We start from the raw sequence: 17494 nt of genomic DNA, 5'->3' as shown, positions 1-17494 counted from the left end.
CATCTGGGGCAGGAGGGAACAAGCCTTAGGCAACCAGTATGCCATGGACACGGTACAGCTCAGGGTCATGTGTTGCAGGTGAGGCCTGAGAGAAGAAACTAGATTTTCAGAGAGTATCATTACTTTAAATGCTAGTTGTATTTTGGTTGCAATTTCATAGTGACAAAGTGAAGTTGTCATTTTTTTTGAGAGTTAAATTCCTGAAAAGTTGGCTAGAATTTTACCAATCTATCTTCTTTTTTTTTTCTTTTTCTTTTGAAAGAATTATAGATTCACAGTAAGTTGCAAAAATAGTATAAAGCAGAGAGGTTTCCTGTACTTTTCATCCAGTTTTCCCCAATGGATACGTCTATGTACCTATTGTACAATAACAAAACCAGAAAACTGAGACTAGCAAAGAGTGTATATGTGGTTCTGTCAAATTTTATCACATGTGTAGATTACCACCACCACAACACAGAACTACTCCGTCACCACAGATACCTCTTGTCATCACACCCACCCTTCTTATCTCCTATTGTCCCCAACCCCTGGTAACCATGAATCTGTTCTCCGTTTCTATACTTTTGTCATTCAGAAATGTTATATAAATGGAATCATACAGTATATGACCTTTTGAGATTGATTCTTTTCACTCAGCATAAAGCCCTGGGGATCTATCTAAGTTGTATATATCAATAGTTTGTTCCTTTTTATTGCTGAGTAGTGTTTCAACCAACCCATTTTATTTTATATTATTGTGCATTGAAGGATTGTGGTCTCCTGAACAAAAGTCTGTTTTCAAGCACAAAGCAAGCAGCAAGATCACCTGCTGCAGGTAAGTGAAGTGTAGCTCTGAAGATAGGCTTTATGTGCCTTCCTCTTCCAGACTCTCAAAATCCAGTTGTTTCACACAATAGAAAAGGTCTTGTGTTAAAAAGGAAAACTGTTTCCTTTTTTGTTCTTTATGGGAAAGACCTGTGCCTTTGATCATTAGGGAAAAGAGAACTTCAAGTTGCCTTCATGCAGTTATCTAGCAACAAACTTCCTCAACATGTAGCTGTATTGAATGGAGCCTCTCTGGGAATGTGAGTCTGTCATTGTACAGGCGGCATGTGCAGCGGAGAAAGCACAGGCTCTGATGATAGACCTGGATTAAAATCCAGATTCTATTGCTGACAGGTTTTGTGAGCTTGGGAAAGTTATTAAATCTCTCTGAGCTGGAGCCTCAGGTTCCTCATCTGACAAATGGGGATAAAAATACTGACTTGATCAGGTTGTTGTGAAATGCACACAAACTACTGAGTGTAAAGCATGCAGCACAACACCTGGTGTACAATAGACACTCTAAAAATGGCAGCTATTCTTGCTATTCAGCTTCATTCAACATCTGTTTAGTACCTACTACATATCAAGCCCTACCCTAGAGGCTGGGAATACACTAAGACAGAGTCTCTTCTTAAGGTGCTCTTGAAGTGGTGGGGGGATGAAATGTACAGTGAGGAGTGGGGGCTGGCCCAGAGATGCAGGCGCAAGCTCAGGGCTATCATGGAAGTATGTACAGAGAGTTGTGGGAGCTCAAAAAAAGGTACTACTGCCTTCACTTCTCACTATTGACTCCAAAAATAAGTGGGATTTTAAGTTTGGTCTTCTGATTTTATGTCAGGACTGGCAATGATGAAACCATAGTTCCATTGTTGTTGCCTCATTAGACTTTATTTCAAACCAAGGCATCATACTCACTAGTTTTACCTTCTGTGTGGTCCTTTCCCTCTCCCCATGCTGTTTGTTGGTTGTGTACACAGCTGGACAAATGATGGTCAGTACCTGGCTCTGGGGATGTTCAATGGGATCATCAGCATTCGGAACAAAAATGGCGAGGAGAAAGTGAAGATTGAGCGGCCAGGGGGCTCCCTCTCCCCAATATGGTCCATCTCCTGGAACCCTTCAAGGTACTCTTACAGCTGCCCTTCTTTAAGGACAAACACTATCATGAAGAAGGGTTTTCTCTCTTCTAAGGTCTCCTTGCATTCAAAGGCTTCTCACTCCACTTGAATGGTCTGTTTTGGAACCTGTTCTATTTGTATGGAATTTTTTAAGAGCCTATCTTGAGTTTTGGAATGAATCCCAGGGATTGAGCTAAGCAGATGAGCTATCTAGGCCCGCCCAAAGTGTGTGTGTGTTTGTGTGTGATGTGTGAGCAACACAGGAGGGACATTTCCTTATGAATTAATAGCTGAGCCTTTTTGCTGTAGCTTTATTTTTGTCTTTTCCCTTTTTCAGTTCTTCCTTCCCAGTCTGGGCAGAATATGTATCCACCTGGTAATAAACAGCTTTTTCCTGAGCCTTTTTTCTGCCCTTGTGAAAAAGTAAAAATTAAGTCTACAAATGTCCCTAAAGTCTAGAGGTCCACAAACAATTGGCATCCACCTTCTCAAACCTTATTCACACTTTCCTTTCTATGCCCACGTGACTTTGAGGGTAGACTAATAGCTTTATATGCTCTTTGTGTAATCTTGTGTTATTATTAAACCATCAGTATCCCCCACAGAATCCTCTGAAGGTAAAGGACTTAGTTGTTTACTGGTCCAATGTTGTTGCACAGGTGGCTGTCTTCTTGATTTAGAAGGTTGTTTAATTCCATTGCCTTTCCTACACCACATTATTAGGCTTCTTCCTGAATTAATTTTGTACAGCTCAGGCTGTACCATGCATGTCTAATGCCATCAAAGGCCATTAGCCTATCCCAGAGTTCTTGCTATTTGATTTTGTGGCCACAGATGACTTTGTGGCTTCAGGCTACCATTTTTAATTCATGAGAAGCAGGAAGCCCAGTGTACTTGGTGGCTATCCTCCTCCAGGTAGGGTTCAGGGGCTCCTTGACAGATTTTGAAATTATAGCTTTAGTGTAGTTTTAGGCAACTTGATTTTGAACAACCACTTACTGTCTACAGCCGGTGGGAGAATTTCTGGATGAACAGAGAGAACGAGGATGCCGAGGAAGTCATTGTCAACAAATATTTTCAGGAAATCTCTTCCACTCTGAAGTCAACAGTATACAGTAGACAGGGTAGTGAGGCAGAGGAGGAAGAGCCAGAGGAAGAGGACAACAGTCCCAGGGATGACAACTCATGAGTGTGTCCCAAGGAGCAAGAACCCTCCTTGTAAAGGGCCCAGCCCCTCACAGACCTGCTGGGGCAGGTGCTAACATTGAGCTCCTTGGCCAAGGGGAGCAGTGCAGGGGCCAGGGGACTTGTGGGTGAAAGCCCCTCCAACAAAGGGGAACATACCCTTAACACTTGTGTGTGGGTTATAAAGTGATCCTGTGAGAAACTGTAGGAAATACTGAAAAGTCTAAAGGAGAAAGTTCAGCTTTTCTGTAAAACACCATCCCCTGAGGAAACCACTATTAGCATTTAAGTGTATTTCCCTTTTCCCCTCAGTCTTTTAGTGTGTTCATATAATTAGCTAAATCACATCCTGCTTTTCTTTTCTTCACTTATCATCATAGAGTGAACTCTTCCCAGTAACATTAGAAATCCTTTGAAAAACATGATTTTTTTTTTTTTTTTTTTTGACACAGAGTCTTACTCTGTTACCCAGGCTAGAGTGCCGTGGCGTCAGCCTAGCTCACAGCAACCTCAAACTCCTGGGCTCAAGGGATCCTCCTGCCTCAGCCTCCCGAGTAGCTGGGACTACAGGCATGCGCCACCATGTCGGCTAATTTTTTCTATATATATTTTTAGTTGTTCAGCTAATTTCTTTCTATTTTTTTAGTAGAGACGGGGTCTTGCTCTTGCTCAGGCTGGTCTCGAACTCCTGAGCTCAAACGATCTGCCCACCTCGGCCTCCCAGAGTTCTAGGATTACAGGTGTGAGCCACCAAAAGCGCCCGGCTGAAAAACATGATTTCAAATACCTGCATAAGTATACCCTTGTGTGCATGGCCCATAATTCTTTTAATACTTCCTCTATTACTGGGCATGTTTCTTAGTCTGTTCCCACACTGTATCTTACCTTGCATTTGCTAGGACACATATCAGAGAGGAAGCCCTTACCTTACCTACAATCCTCACACCCAAATCCTTTTTTCTCTTCGATCAAGGATTTGGGTACATGCCTATAGTCCAAGCTACTTGGGAAGTTGACGTGGGAGGATCACTTGAGCCCAGGAGTTCAAATCTGAAGTCCAGCAGTCCAGCAGTCCAGCTTGGGCAACATGGCAAGACCCTGTCTTTAACAACAACAATAACAAAAAATTACCTGTAGGGAAAACATGGGCTGTGTGGAGTGGAGAAAGCTCTGCATGTAGCCAGGATATTTCGATTGGGTAATAGTGATCTAGCTTGGGACTTTCTAAACTGTATTCTATGGTACCCTGAGGCTCCTTGGAAGAACTCCACCCCAGGGTCATGAAAGGAGGAGGTGTGAGGCGTGGGCTTCAAGTTCCCATCTGTGCGTCAACCAGAGAAGCACCTTTGATGGTTCAACATGAGTTTTTGTTTGGTAAAGAGTCCCACTGCCCCAGGAGAAAAAAAGAGATTGAAACTCACACAGTTCATCTGCAGGCCCCTTCCTGTTAACATCTCTCTCGATCTTTTTCTCTTTTCCCTTAGTTATGAATTAGTGCCTATGACATCTGTCACTTTGCCACTCTTGGCTGCATTTTACAAACAAAACTGCACCAATGTGTGGCTCTTGCCTATAATCCTAGCTTTCTGGGAGGCCGAGGCGGGAGGATAGCTGCAGCTCAGGGGTTTGACACCAGCCTGAGCACAGTGAGAGCCTGTCTCTAGAGACAAGAAACAAATAAACAAATAAACAAAAACAAACAAAAAAGAGGCTCTGGGCTCAGAAAAGCTGGAATTAATAAAGAAGAGGCAACATCAGGTGCAACGCTGGAAACACCTTTCTCTTGAACTAGATTCCTAGGTCGCCTGCTCCCCAGCCTCAAACTGAGGGAGTCTCTCCTGTATGCGAGTCCTACAGTCCCGGCCCCAAGGCACTGATCCCCATAGCTTCCCAGATTCAAAGACAGTTGTTCTTCAGAGAGCGCACTACTGTTTCCTATTAGATTCAATCAGAAACCATTTCACCTGTGCGAGGACCCTACCTGCAAGAGAACCTAGTTTTAGATGCTAATTTTCCCTCTTCATGAAGAACAAGAAAGTTTCCCTTCTGTCCATCAAAAAATCAGACATTCCATGCCTTCCCCTTGCAAGTGATATGTTTCTCTACTGTCTCCCCACATTTTGTAGTAAAAGAGTAGCACTCCTGGATCTACAGCCTTGCTCTTTCTTAGTGTTGGTCCCCAGGAAGTGCTGAAAGAAGGGGTTTATCTTCTTCAACTATGGCAGGGTCCCAGCACCATAAGCTCATGGCAAGGGATTCATTGAAATAGCAGATCCCAGGAGGACTGCCTCTCTGCTTCATCCTATTCGACTGATTGATGGGTTGGGCCAAATTACAGGTTTTGACCTTATTAAAGCTGTACAACATTTGGCAACCTGACAGCCTGGGCAGGGTTTTCTTTTTCCTGTTCTTTGTTAAACCCTTAGGGCTATACTCATCAGCAGGCCATGACCCCTCATAACTTCTTTTGTCTTCTGTTGATTAGGGAGGAACATAATGACATCATGGCTGTAGCTGACTGGGGACAGAAACTTTCCTTCTACCAACTGAGTGGAAAACAGGTATATAGCCTTGTACAAACCCAGTTGCAGTCATGCCTGTTGTAGTATATTTTTACTTTCTGAGATTGTATTATTATTAATTATACATTATCGTTGTTAGTTCTTGCTTTTTGAGTATTTACTGTGTTACCAAGTACTGTACTCAGTGTTTTGCGTACTTTATCTCATTTAATTCTTTTTTTTTTTTTGAGACAGAGTCTCACTGTGTTGCCCAGGCTAGAGTGAGTGTCATGGCATCAGCCTAGCTCACAGCAACCTCAAACTCCTGGGCTTAAGCGATCCTCCTGCCTCAGCCTCCCGAATAGCTGGGACTACAGGCATGCGCCACCATGCCCGGCTCATTTTTTCTATATATATATTTTAGTTGACCTGATAATTTCTTTCTATTTTTAGTAGAGACGGGGTCTCGCTCTTGCTGAGGCTGGTCTTGAACTCCTGACCTCGAGCAATCCACCTGCCTCGGCCTCCCAGAGTGCTAGGATTATAGACGTGAGCCACCGCGCCTGGCCTATCTCATTTAATTCTTATAAAACCCTGTGAAGATGGAGCTGGAGAGGAAGATGGCGATATGATTGTAAAGGACCTGAATAGTGTGAATAAGGAGTTTGAACATCATATACTTTAAGTATTCAGGAGCCATAGATGACAGGGTCAGATTCCTGTTTCAGAAAAATTCCTTGTTTCTGTGGAAGGTGGATTACAATACAGAGAGCGTGGTGGTAGGATGACCTGTTAGTAGGCAGGAAATGCCAAGGATTAGAGTGAAGGTGATGGGCACATTTACATCCGACAGCTAAGCAAGTGCAAAATACAGCCTTTCACGTTACAGCATCCTTACTCCTCAAAATATGTCATACTAGAAGGAGGGGGTTCAGGTATGTGTAGATCAGCTTTGGAGTCATTTCTTCTACCCTGCCTTATCATTGGTCATTTCTGTTGTAGTTGAGTAAAGAACAAATAAATGTAGTAGATAATGAAGTGTTTTCTGAGTTTCTCACGGCTGATTTCTCAAAACCCTCATTTTAATTAACTGGCATCTAGTTTCCCTGGCTCTGTGTATTCGTCCACTTAATGAGTGTATATCATCATTCAACAAATATTTATTGACATTCCTACTGTGTACCAGGCACTAAGTAGGGGTATTAGGGACTTCTGGCAACAAATAACCACACGACACTGGGAGGGATTGGGATCTTGTTGCTATAGTGACCAGTGAAAAAGAGCCCAACGTGGTGGTGAGGGCCATGGGAAATATCTTCCATGTATGCAGCCCCAGAGCTCATGCAGTGGCCCCAAAATTTTGAATGATAAGCAACCTCAGTCTGCTGAGAGGGTAACCCCAATTTGGGAAAGTAAATTGTTTCCTTGGTGGGTAAGTGTCTTTTAACTCTGGGAATATTTAGAATTAAATATAGGATAATGAAGTAAATCAATCTCATACTTTTGTGTTAAGCTTAGGAATAATTTGTGTATTTTTGGCATTTTAAGTGTTTAATATTTAAGAGGATCTCGCTTAATAATAATAGCTACACTTACTGAGTTCCAGGCATTGTATAAACTCTTTACAAGGATTTACTCTTTTAATCCTTATAACAACCCTCCAAGGTAGGTACTATTATCATCACCACTTTACATGTAAGAAAATTGGGGCACAGAGAGGTTTAGTAATTTGCTTAAGGGCGTATAGTTTAGTCTGTGGCCAACCCTGGTTTGGAACCCAGGCAGAATGTTGCCAGAATCTATATTAGAATATCTATAAGATTAGTCTTATGGCTGGGCGTGGTGGCTCATGCCTGTAATACTAGCACTCTGGGAGGCCGAGGTGGGCAGATCGTTTGAGCTCAGGAGTTTGAGACCAGCCTGAGCAATAGCGAGACCCTGTCTCTACTCAAAAAAATAGAAAGATTAGCTGGACAACTAAAAATATATAGAAAAAATTATCTGGGCCTGGTGGCACATACCTGTAGTCCCAGCTACTTGGGAGGCTGAGGCAGGAGGATTGCTTGAGCCCAGGAGTCTGAGGTTGCTGTGAGCTAGGCTGATGCCACGGCACTCTAGCCCGGGCAAAAGAGTAAGACCCTGTCTCAAAAAAAAAAAAAAAAAAAAAAGATTAGTCTTATGGTGATCATTTAAAAATTGTAATTGAATAACTAATTTTATACTCTTGATTTTAAATGTAAAGATGTAAGAATTTTTTATTAAGTTCCTAAGCAATATTGGAATGTTGAAGCAGTTCATTGCATTTTTCTGCTTGGGGTCCACTGAGTATTTTGAATCTATATATTTATATCTTTATGTCTTTCACCAAAGGTGGAAAAATTTTGGCCATTACTTCTTCAAAAACGTTTTCCCCATTCTCTCCTTTCCTTTTGGGACTCCAGTTATACTTACGGTAGAGTTTTTGATATTGTTCTCCAGGGTACCGAGGTCCTGTTCATTTTTCACGTTTTTTTCCCTCTGATCTTCAGATTGGAGGATTTCTATTGCTTAGTATTCAACTTCATTGACTTTTCTGCAATCTCTAATATTTCTATTAAGCCCAGCCAGTGAATTTGTATTTCAGTTATTGCATTTTTCTATTCTAGAATTTCCATTTGGTTCTTTTTTCATATTTGTTCATTCTTTTCCTTTATATGCTTAACCATAGTTAAGCAGTTATAATGGCTGTTTTAAAATTCTTATCTGATAATTCTAACATCTCGTTCATCCTGGATCAGTCTCCATTAATTGTCTTTTCTCTTGAATATGGTTCACATTTTCCTGCTTTTTGAATTTTTTTTTAACTGTCCCTTTCTCTGGAGATGCTTTTTGAATTTTAGATTGTACTCTGGGCATTGAGAATGGTATCATGTCCCTCTGAAGATGTGTGTGTGTGTGCGCACACGTGTGTTTAAGCAGGCAGTTTACTTTGCTGGACTCAGAATTCAAACTCCGTGTTTCCAGTGGAGGGCAGACATATCTGTGCAATTCTTTAACCTTAGTGAGGCTGCTTGGTACCTGTGTCGCAGGGTATAGTTCAAGGGTTTCCAGATATCCAGCAAGGTTTATGTGCAGAACTTAGGCTCCCACTCCACATCTCTTTTCTGGGATTTCCCACCTCACTTTCCAGCTACTGTCATCCTCCAAATTCTGTACTCACCCAGCACGGTGCTGATGAGGCATGCCCTCAGGCAAAAAGTCATTAAAAAAAATAAGAAGTTCACCTAATTCTGTTCCCTTCTTCCTAACGTTCATGTGTTCAGTTTCCACCTGCTTTTGGTTGCCTCAGGTGGTAGTTACTTATAGTTGGTGCAGAGTTTATAGTTGTTACCCACAGGAGGGTTGGTCCAATAGGAACCACTGAACTAGCTGCCAGCCTTCCACATCATGACTCATGAGATTTTTTTAGTTTTCTTATTAGATTTACTACCATTGTATAAGTGCTAGGGAAAGTTTTGGCTGCTAGGCATTTGAAATTCCTAAAAAGGAAAGGAAAATTGAATATATTAAACTTGTAATTGCAGTTTAAATTAGTTTAGGGGAATTAACTAAGTTGTGAATGGGGCTGAATATTTAAGGGATTTTATGATCTGTTCAAAATTGAATTCATTAAATAGTCAAAGTCAAGTGGCTGTTCACTTTTACTAGATTTATAAATAGGAAAATATTTGTAAATTGAACTTAAAATCTTAAGGAGAAACAAGGTTCATAGAGTTATTTCTTTAATAAATTGAATATTAGTTTAATAATGCAAATCATAAATAGTCTTTTTATTCACAAAAGACACCCTCATGTGCAGCAGAAGAACTCTAGTGGCAATAAGGAGCTTGGGCTTTAGTGCAGAGGACCTGAAATCAACTCTACAGGCAGTGAGAGAAGTGCCATAGGAGAGGCGAGCACAGGGGCTGTGGCAACATGGAGTGAGGGGAGTTTGGGGGTGTTTCCTAGAGGAGATGATGCTGGCAGAGAAGGGGAGGAAAAGAGCACTCCCAGCCGGGGCTGGGGGTGCTGTGGAGAATAGCACCTGTGAGGATACGGAGGCCTGAAAGAGCATGGTCCACATGGGAAACTTCAAGAAGTTTCTTTGGGCTAAGAAAAGCATCTTGGGGGCTGAGCTCAGGAGTTTGACCTTCATCCTAAAAGCCAAGGAAACACTATCAAGAAAGTGAAAAGGTAGTACACAAAATCAGAGAAAATTTTTGCAAATCATATATCTGATAAGGGACTTGTATCTAGAATAAAGAACTATTACAATGCAATAATAAAACAACAAATAATCCAATTGAAAAATGAGCAAAAGATCTGAATAGGCATTTCTCTGTGGCCAATAGCACATGAAATGATGGTCAACATCATTAGCCATCAGGGAAATGCAAATCAAAACCACAATGAGATACCACTTCACACCCACTAGGATAGAGAAATTGGAATCCTCATACACTGCTAGTGTGAATATGGCATGGCACAGTCACTTTAAAAAAATATAGCAGTTCCACAAAAGGTTAAACATAAAGTTACTATATGACCCAGCAGTTCCATTTCTAGGTATATGCTCAAGGGAAATGAAAACATATATATGTCCATATAAAAACTTATACGTGAATATTCACAGAAGCATTATTCATAATAGCCAAAAGTAGAAACAACCCAAATGTCCATCACCTGCTGAATGGATAAGTAAAATGTGGTATATCATACACTGGAGTATTACTCAGCAATGAAAAGGAAGTAAGTACTGGTACATGCTACAACATGGATGAACCAGACACAAAAGGCCACATAGTATATGATTTCATTTATATGAAATGCTCAGAATAGGCAAATCTATAGAGACAGAAAGTAGGTTAGTGGTTGCAGAGATGAAGTGAGGGAGGAATTGGGATAGACTACTAACCAAGTATGGAGTTTCTTTTTGGGTAATGGAAGTGTTCTGGAATTAGATGATTGCACAACTCTATGACTATAGTGAAAGCCCCTGAATTGTACACTTTAAATGGGTGAATTATATGGTATGTAAATGATATCTTTAAAAAGTCGTTATAAGGAGAAGTAGGATGGGCATAGTTGCAGAATAAAGGACAGTGTTTTAAACTGAATAAACTCAGCTTTGTAAAATACTTTTTAAAATGATAGAAAAGAGAAGCGGAGGGGACCCACTGAAGCACACCAAGAGCTATGTGCAGAGGAGGGCCTATGGGGGTGTGACCATCCCAGCCTCCAGGTTGGTTGAGCAGCTGAGACACACTCCTGGAGCAATTTGGTGGGACTAGGGGAGATGCTGCTGACTCTAGGGGTCAAGGATTCAGCTGTGTGGAGGTCTGGAGGAGCAGGATGATCCAGAGGCAGAGAGCCTCGTGTCCGTAATGGAATGACATAGGAGATAAGGCTGGCCAGCTCTCTGCTGTGTTCTCAGCTGCCCCCATTAAAGTTGGTGAGAAAAACCCTTAATTGTTTTGAGATTATTGTGGATTCAGAAATGATTTTTTCCTTGGTATGTGTTCTCTTTCCTTAGGTTGGGAAGGATCAGTCACTGAGTTTTGACCCCTGCTGCATCAGCTACTTTAGTAAAGGGGAGTACATCTTGCTGGGGGGGTCAGACAAGCAAGTATCTCTTTTCACCAAGGATGGAGTGCGGCTTGGGACTGTTGGGGAGCAGAACTCCTGGGTGTGGACGTGTAAAGTGAAACCCGAATCCAACTATGTGGTAAGGAAAGGAAGTTCATTCATTGCAATGAGCATCAGCCATGCTTAGCTAGTCAGATCATTGGTGTTTGCTCCTGATAAATGGGAGGGGTAGACTCTCCGCAGACAGCTGAGAATTGACGACTCTCTTACTCTGCAGGTGGTAGGCTGCCAGGATGGCACCATTTCCTTCTACCAGCTTATTTTCAGCACAGTCCATGGGCTCTACAAGAACCGGTATGCCTACAGGGATACTATGACTGATGTCATTGTGCAGCACCTGATCACTGAGCAGAAAGGTAAGAGGCAAGTAGGGCTCCTCTGCCTACCAGACACTGGGAAGGGGTAGGTTGAGAGAGCTGGTGACAGAGCACTTAAAATGACAGGAAATGTTTCTCCTTGATCTTCTGAAAACATGGTAGCCACTTGGTCTTGGTTTTTATGGTGGGAGCAGGGAGGCTGTTGATCTCTTTGAGGATCTTACAAAAGCAATAAACCCTCTCTCAAAAAGACCAAAAAAAAGCACTGATTCAAAATTTCACAAATAGTTTGAAGAGGCACATGTACTTCCTGAGTAAGGTAAGGGAAGATGACTTATGACAAGTCAGAAGCAAGGTGGTTGACCTCCATGGGTCTTTGTGGAACTTTATCCCTTCTGGTCAGAGTCACTCTGGGGTGCTTCTCTCTCAGCCCAGTCTCCACTTGCTTCCTGGTGGATCCTTCTGCCAGAGATAAGCAGGAGCCATGAGTCAGCAGAGGCTCAGTCAGAAGAGCTGGGTTCCAGGCCTAACGTAGTCGGTTCAAGCTCTAACCTCAGTCTCCCCCAGTGTCTGCCTAAGTAGCTGAGCTGGTTAAATAGGCTAAGAATCCATTTATTTCAGTATGTTCATATCCAGATATACTGGCCACAGTGCACTTACTGGGTACCTTAACATAGGGATCCAGGTTGGGGTTGCCTTGCAGATTCACATGGGTGTCCTTTGATCCCATCTGGAAGCACCTCTGAAGATGCCAGCTCTGATGGTGGGGGTGGAGCCACTTGGGCAGCACTGCAGTACCCCTTCTGGGACGTTTTCTCTACCTGGTCTGTAGTGAGAGTGTAGAGTCAAAGAGGTGGGGAACCTGTGGCCTCAAGGCCACACGTGGCCCTCCAGATCCCCAAGTGCAGCCCCTCAACCAAATTCAAACTTCACAGAACAAATCCCTTGATTAAAAGGATTTGTTCTATAAAATTTGGATTCAGTCAAAAGGCCACCCTCAAGGATCCATGCCATTACCTACCGTCAAGGAGGTGGGTGGGGAATGGCCAGTGGTAAAGTCAGTCACTTAGGCAGGCTCCTGATTGTCAGAGGCCATTAGTGCTGTGCAGAGGAGTTTAGATTTATATTCAACAAGTGATGGTGGCACGAAGTGCTTTATTTTCCATACTCAGTTGTCAGCTTTGGGCCATGAAGATTGCATTCCATATGACTTTGGATCCCAGTGCTCAGCAGAGTTGATTGTACGCATTGGATACTCTGTAAAGATTTTTTTTAATGAGAGTGTCTCACTTTAATTGCCAGTAGCATTAAGTAAATGATAGCTTTTAATTTCTCTACCTTCTATCTTACTTAACAACCTCTTGCTAGAGCTGGATTTTTTTTTTCTTTGACAGTTCGGATTAAATGCAAAGAGCTTGTCAAGAAAATTGCCATCTACAAAAATCGATTAGCTATCCAACTGCCAGAGAAAATCCTCATATATGAGTTGGATTCAGATGACTCATCAGACATGCATTACCGGGTAAAGGAGAAGATTGTCAAGAAGTTCGAATGCAACCTCCTGGTGGTGTGTGCCAATCACATCATCCTCTGCCAGGTGGGCAGCAGTATGTTGGAGGGGGCAGGCTGAATTCACTCCATACTCCCTGTAAGAATATGGTATCCACCTCACAGTTTTAAAGCTGGTCACTGGAAAACAAGTCCCTTTTCATCAGACTCAGTGGCTGTTTGTCGGCTTTGATTTTACTGGCATCTATATGAATCAGACTCTATTAGAAAGCCATGGGCCATAAACTGGAGAATATTTTTTTGTATTACAGAACATTTTGTCATACTGGGATTACATAATTCACAAAATGAAGACAGGGTTTTTATTGATAAGCATATATACATAAAATTTATATCAACTCAGTAATAGTCAAGAAAGTTTACTTCCTAAGAGATTTTTTTCATGGAAAAAATTTTCTCAGCTTAGATTTCTAGAAACTATCTAGGTCGATGCCAAGAGAAGTTTGGAAAGGCTTTGAGAGAAGCCTAGCATCCATCTTTCTTCGAAGTAGAGGTGGATTTTGTTTTACATAGGCCTATTGGAAATGAAAAAATGGAAGAAGTCCTTTAGGAATCACTATAGTATAAAATACTATTAAAATCTCTTTAAAAGTCTGTAACTTCAAGCAGTTTAGGAGTACTCCAAGTTACAGGATAAGTGTGGCAAATAGGTGAACTTTTGGGTGCTGTCTCTGGCCACGGCCATCTGGATGAAAGTCTGCGTTAAAGATCTGAGGCTGAATTGGGCTCCATGGGGAAGACTTGCATGAAGGTTTAACTGTGCCAACCATGGGGACTAGATGGGGTTAGACAGATACAGAATGTGCCGGTATTTTTCACCCTTCAGATTAAGGAAGACCTCCTTGGGAGGGCTGGGTGCACTTATTCTGTTGAATGTCCGTGCAGAGCTGGGTTTGTTTCCTAGGAGAAACGGCTGCAGTGCCTGTCCTTCAATGGAGTGAAGGAGCGAGAGTGGCAGATGGAGTCTCTCATTCGTTACATTAAGGTGATTGGTGGCCCTCCTGGAAGAGAAGGTCTGTTAGTGGGCCTGAAGAATGGGCAGGTGAGCACTCCTGCATGTCTCCCGTCAGCCTGAGTATCTGCACACAGATGCAATTGACCCATCTGGCGGTGACCATGAGAGGGGTTCCCTGGACAGGAAAAGGGCTTCTCCCCTCCGTGGGTGCATTGGAGGGCAGCACTGAATTTATTTTTATGAGGACAGCTCCAGGCCAAAGTCACAGTGGCTCTCGGACTCATAGCATACTCACATTCTGGCAGAGTTGAACTGTAGCCTCTGGGCTGCACATAGAGTGGATTAGTGGGCTTATGGTCCTTCGATATGGGGGAGGTTTGTTAGAGATGTGGCTTCAGTGGATTGCTAAAGGGAGAGGCAGAGATCATTACTTAGGACAGATCCCTACTAGGGCAGTAAGTGGATGAACATAGTGTGTGCTAGCGTGTATCCTAGAGAATGCTGGGTCCTCAGGATGTTAGTAGATGCTATAAGAAAAATGAACCCTTTGGTCAAATAGATGTCAGAAATCTAGGTTACACAAAGTTAAACAGATTTCTGTGTGTGTGTGTGTGTGTGTGTGTGTGTTCTTTGCTCAAAATAAAAGTTCTAAGTGGGCCACATGGAAATTTGAATGTGAAAATATAACTGCATTAGCCTGAGAGCCAAGCTGTGTAGCAGATGGCTTGTGGCTGAGGCTTGTCAGGTCTTTGCTTGGGACGGAAGTCACAGAGCATGAGATCAGTGGAGCACTCAAGCAGCAATACCAAAGGGGAGGGAGGGTCTGCTTCTTTCTCCCAGTCAGCTCTCACTTCCCATGAGACGCTGGGAGCGTGGACTTTGGGGTGAGGTCAGCCTGGGGTCATGTTCTTTGGGGTCTTGGGCAGGTCATTTCACCTCTCTGAGGCTGAGGTTTTACAAATGAGGATAATAGCACATGTATCATAGGGCTCTCAAAAACAGGGATATCAAAGCTGGGTGTGGTGGTGTGCACCTGTAGTCCCAGCTACTCAGGAGGCTGAGCCAGGAGGATTGCTTGAACCTACGAATTCAAGGCTGCAGTGTGCTGTGATTACACCTGTGACTAACCATTGTACTCCAGCCTTGGCAGCATAGCAAGACCATATCTCTAAAAAATGAAATTGGAAGAAAAAAAAGAGAGAGAGACCAACCTGAGTGAGACCTGGTCTCTACTAAAAATAGAAAAATTAAGCCAGGTGTGGTAGTGCATGGCTGTAGTCCCAGCTACTTGGGAAGCTGAGGCAGGAGGATCGCTTGAGCCCAGGAGTTTGAGGTTGCAGTGAGTTATAATGATGCCTCTGCACTCTAGCCCGGGTGACAGAACAAGACCCTGTCTCAAAAAACCCTCCAAAACCCACAAAAAACCAGGGATAGCAATAAATGGTAGCTGTGATTATCAGCAGCAACATCATTATTATTTTATACCAGATGTCTTATCAGTGTCTATAGTAGCCTTTTCCTGTGTTAGTTTGTGGCTCAGATCTTTGTTAGGATGGTATCTCCTAACCCTGCAGTTTGGGTAACGTCAAATCCCTAGTCCAAACAGATGTTATAGTGAATTTGGCCCATCTCAGGCCCATCATTGCTTTGGTGACCTCTGATGAACCACACTTCTGGTCTTCTAAGGATAAGCCACCACCCCTTACCCCTGTTTTTCTTTTGATGAGTCCTTTTCTCTGCATAGAGCTTCTGGTGAAATTAGTAGTTGTTCTTGTAGAACACATGGGATTCCAGCAGCCTGGTGGTGTTCCAGGGCCTTGTTGCCATGGTGACTCACTTTTTTCTCTGAAATTTCGGCAGATCCTGAAGATCTTCGTGGACAATCTCTTTGCTATCGTCCTGCTGAAGCTGGCCACAGGCGTGCGCTGCTTGGACATGAGTGCCTCCCGTAACAAGCTGGCTGTGGTAGATGAAAACGACACATGCCTGGTGTATGACATCCACAGCAAGGAGCTGCTTTTTCAGGTGAAGTCCCTGAGAGTGCCCAAGGATGTGGTCCTTTGATTAGAAACCCTTCTCTTCCCTGCAGAGGCACCCCTTCTCTTTCCCAGGCAGGTCTCTGGGAGGACCAGTGAGGTGCAGGGGCCAAGCATAGGTGCAGAGTCCAAGAGGCCCCAGGCCACAGCCTGCTCCTTCTCCCATGTACCCATGAGCTGCAGGGCCTGCGCCAGCGTCTGTGAACTTTGGTTTCCTTCCTGGCAAGTAACACCTTCCTTACATGTTTACTGTGAGCAATGAATGAGATAATACTAAATCTAAGTGGAGCATGTTGTGGGTTCTCAGTATATGGATTGATGTGGCGGTGATGCTGCTGCTTTTGAAGAAGTCTGCACCTCACCTACTAGAGGCCTGTGTGTTTCTGTGAGTGACCTAAGGTACAGTAAGGAAATAGGATCAGTTTTGTCACCTGAAATAAAGAAAAGAACGGGGTTGGGGGGAAGTCTGCCCTTCTGCATATTTCACAGGGATGCTATAAGAGCCAGCAAAATGTGAACTGTTTGGATCTTTTTGGGTATAGGCATTGTTTACACATCATTCCTTCCTGTGGGTGGAGGAAGTGTGTCACTAGAGAAGAAAAGCCCAGAGGCTCCATGCCTGGTGCCTTATTGGTTTTCTGCTGGGCTGGGCTGTTCTTTGCCTCTTTAGGGCTTTGTAAGTGGTCAGGGCTGGTTTGCCTGAAGTGAATTTCCCGCAAAGCTGGAACCTCTCCTGACTGGTTTCCTTGGCCCCTGTAGGGTTTCCCAATGTTATGGGCAGATTTGGGTCTACCTAACAGGGCTCCTTGTCCTGTGCAGTGGAATCTGTAGGGCAAAGTGTTGCCTTAGTCAGTTAGAAGGGATTACCTGGCTACCACTAGCTCAGGGGTGACTTCCAGTTAATATCAACTTGTTCATGTCTACTTCCTCACTGAGGAAGTAGAGTGGTTTAGGGGAGAGAAAGAACACAGCCTTCAGACTGACCTGCGTTCAAGTTGGGCCTACATCACTTACTGTGTGATCTTAAGCAAGTTACTAAACTTCTCTGAGCCTCAATTTCTCCTTATCTCTGAAATGAAACTAATACTTGCCCCCTCACAGAATTGCTACAGAAATAAACAACATACCATAGTACCTAGCTCAGTGCTTGGCACAAAATCGGGCCCTAAATATTACTTTCCTTTTCCCCAGCCTCAACACTACCCCCACCCCAGACCTGTAGGTAGGTTAGCAGGCCCCAGTTGTGAATCTGTGTCTGAGCCTAGAACCATACAAGAGTGGAAGGGTGTGTGCCCTCCCCATCCCCACTGATGCCTCTAAAGTAGGCTAGGGAAGTTGTATT

General features: G+C 43.3%; 1 protein-coding gene across 6 annotated transcripts in view; it reads left to right on the top strand.

Annotated features, from left to right (window-relative positions):
* IFT122 (intraflagellar transport 122) overlaps positions 1-17494 on the top strand; it is a 75836-nt gene that overhangs the window by 18703 nt on the left and 39639 nt on the right. For all 6 annotated transcript variants that reach the window (XM_045551499.1, XM_045551496.1, XM_045551498.1 and 3 more), the window contains exons 6-13: positions 751-817; positions 1785-1931; positions 5596-5671; positions 11163-11354; positions 11493-11631; positions 12987-13189; positions 14066-14203; positions 15977-16141. In XM_045551499.1, coding sequence (XP_045407455.1) covers positions 751-817; positions 1785-1931; positions 5596-5671; positions 11163-11354; positions 11493-11631; positions 12987-13189; positions 14066-14203; positions 15977-16141 — 1127 coding nt within the window. The remainder of the gene's footprint in view (positions 1-750; positions 818-1784; positions 1932-5595; positions 5672-11162; positions 11355-11492; positions 11632-12986; positions 13190-14065; positions 14204-15976; positions 16142-17494) is intronic.

This window comes from Lemur catta, chromosome 5 (assembly GCF_020740605.2).
Source record: "Lemur catta isolate mLemCat1 chromosome 5, mLemCat1.pri, whole genome shotgun sequence".
NCBI lineage: Eukaryota > Metazoa > Chordata > Mammalia > Primates > Lemuridae > Lemur > Lemur catta.
Note: the sequence above shows the minus strand (reverse complement) of the source record. Positions and strands in the feature narration are given on the sequence as shown.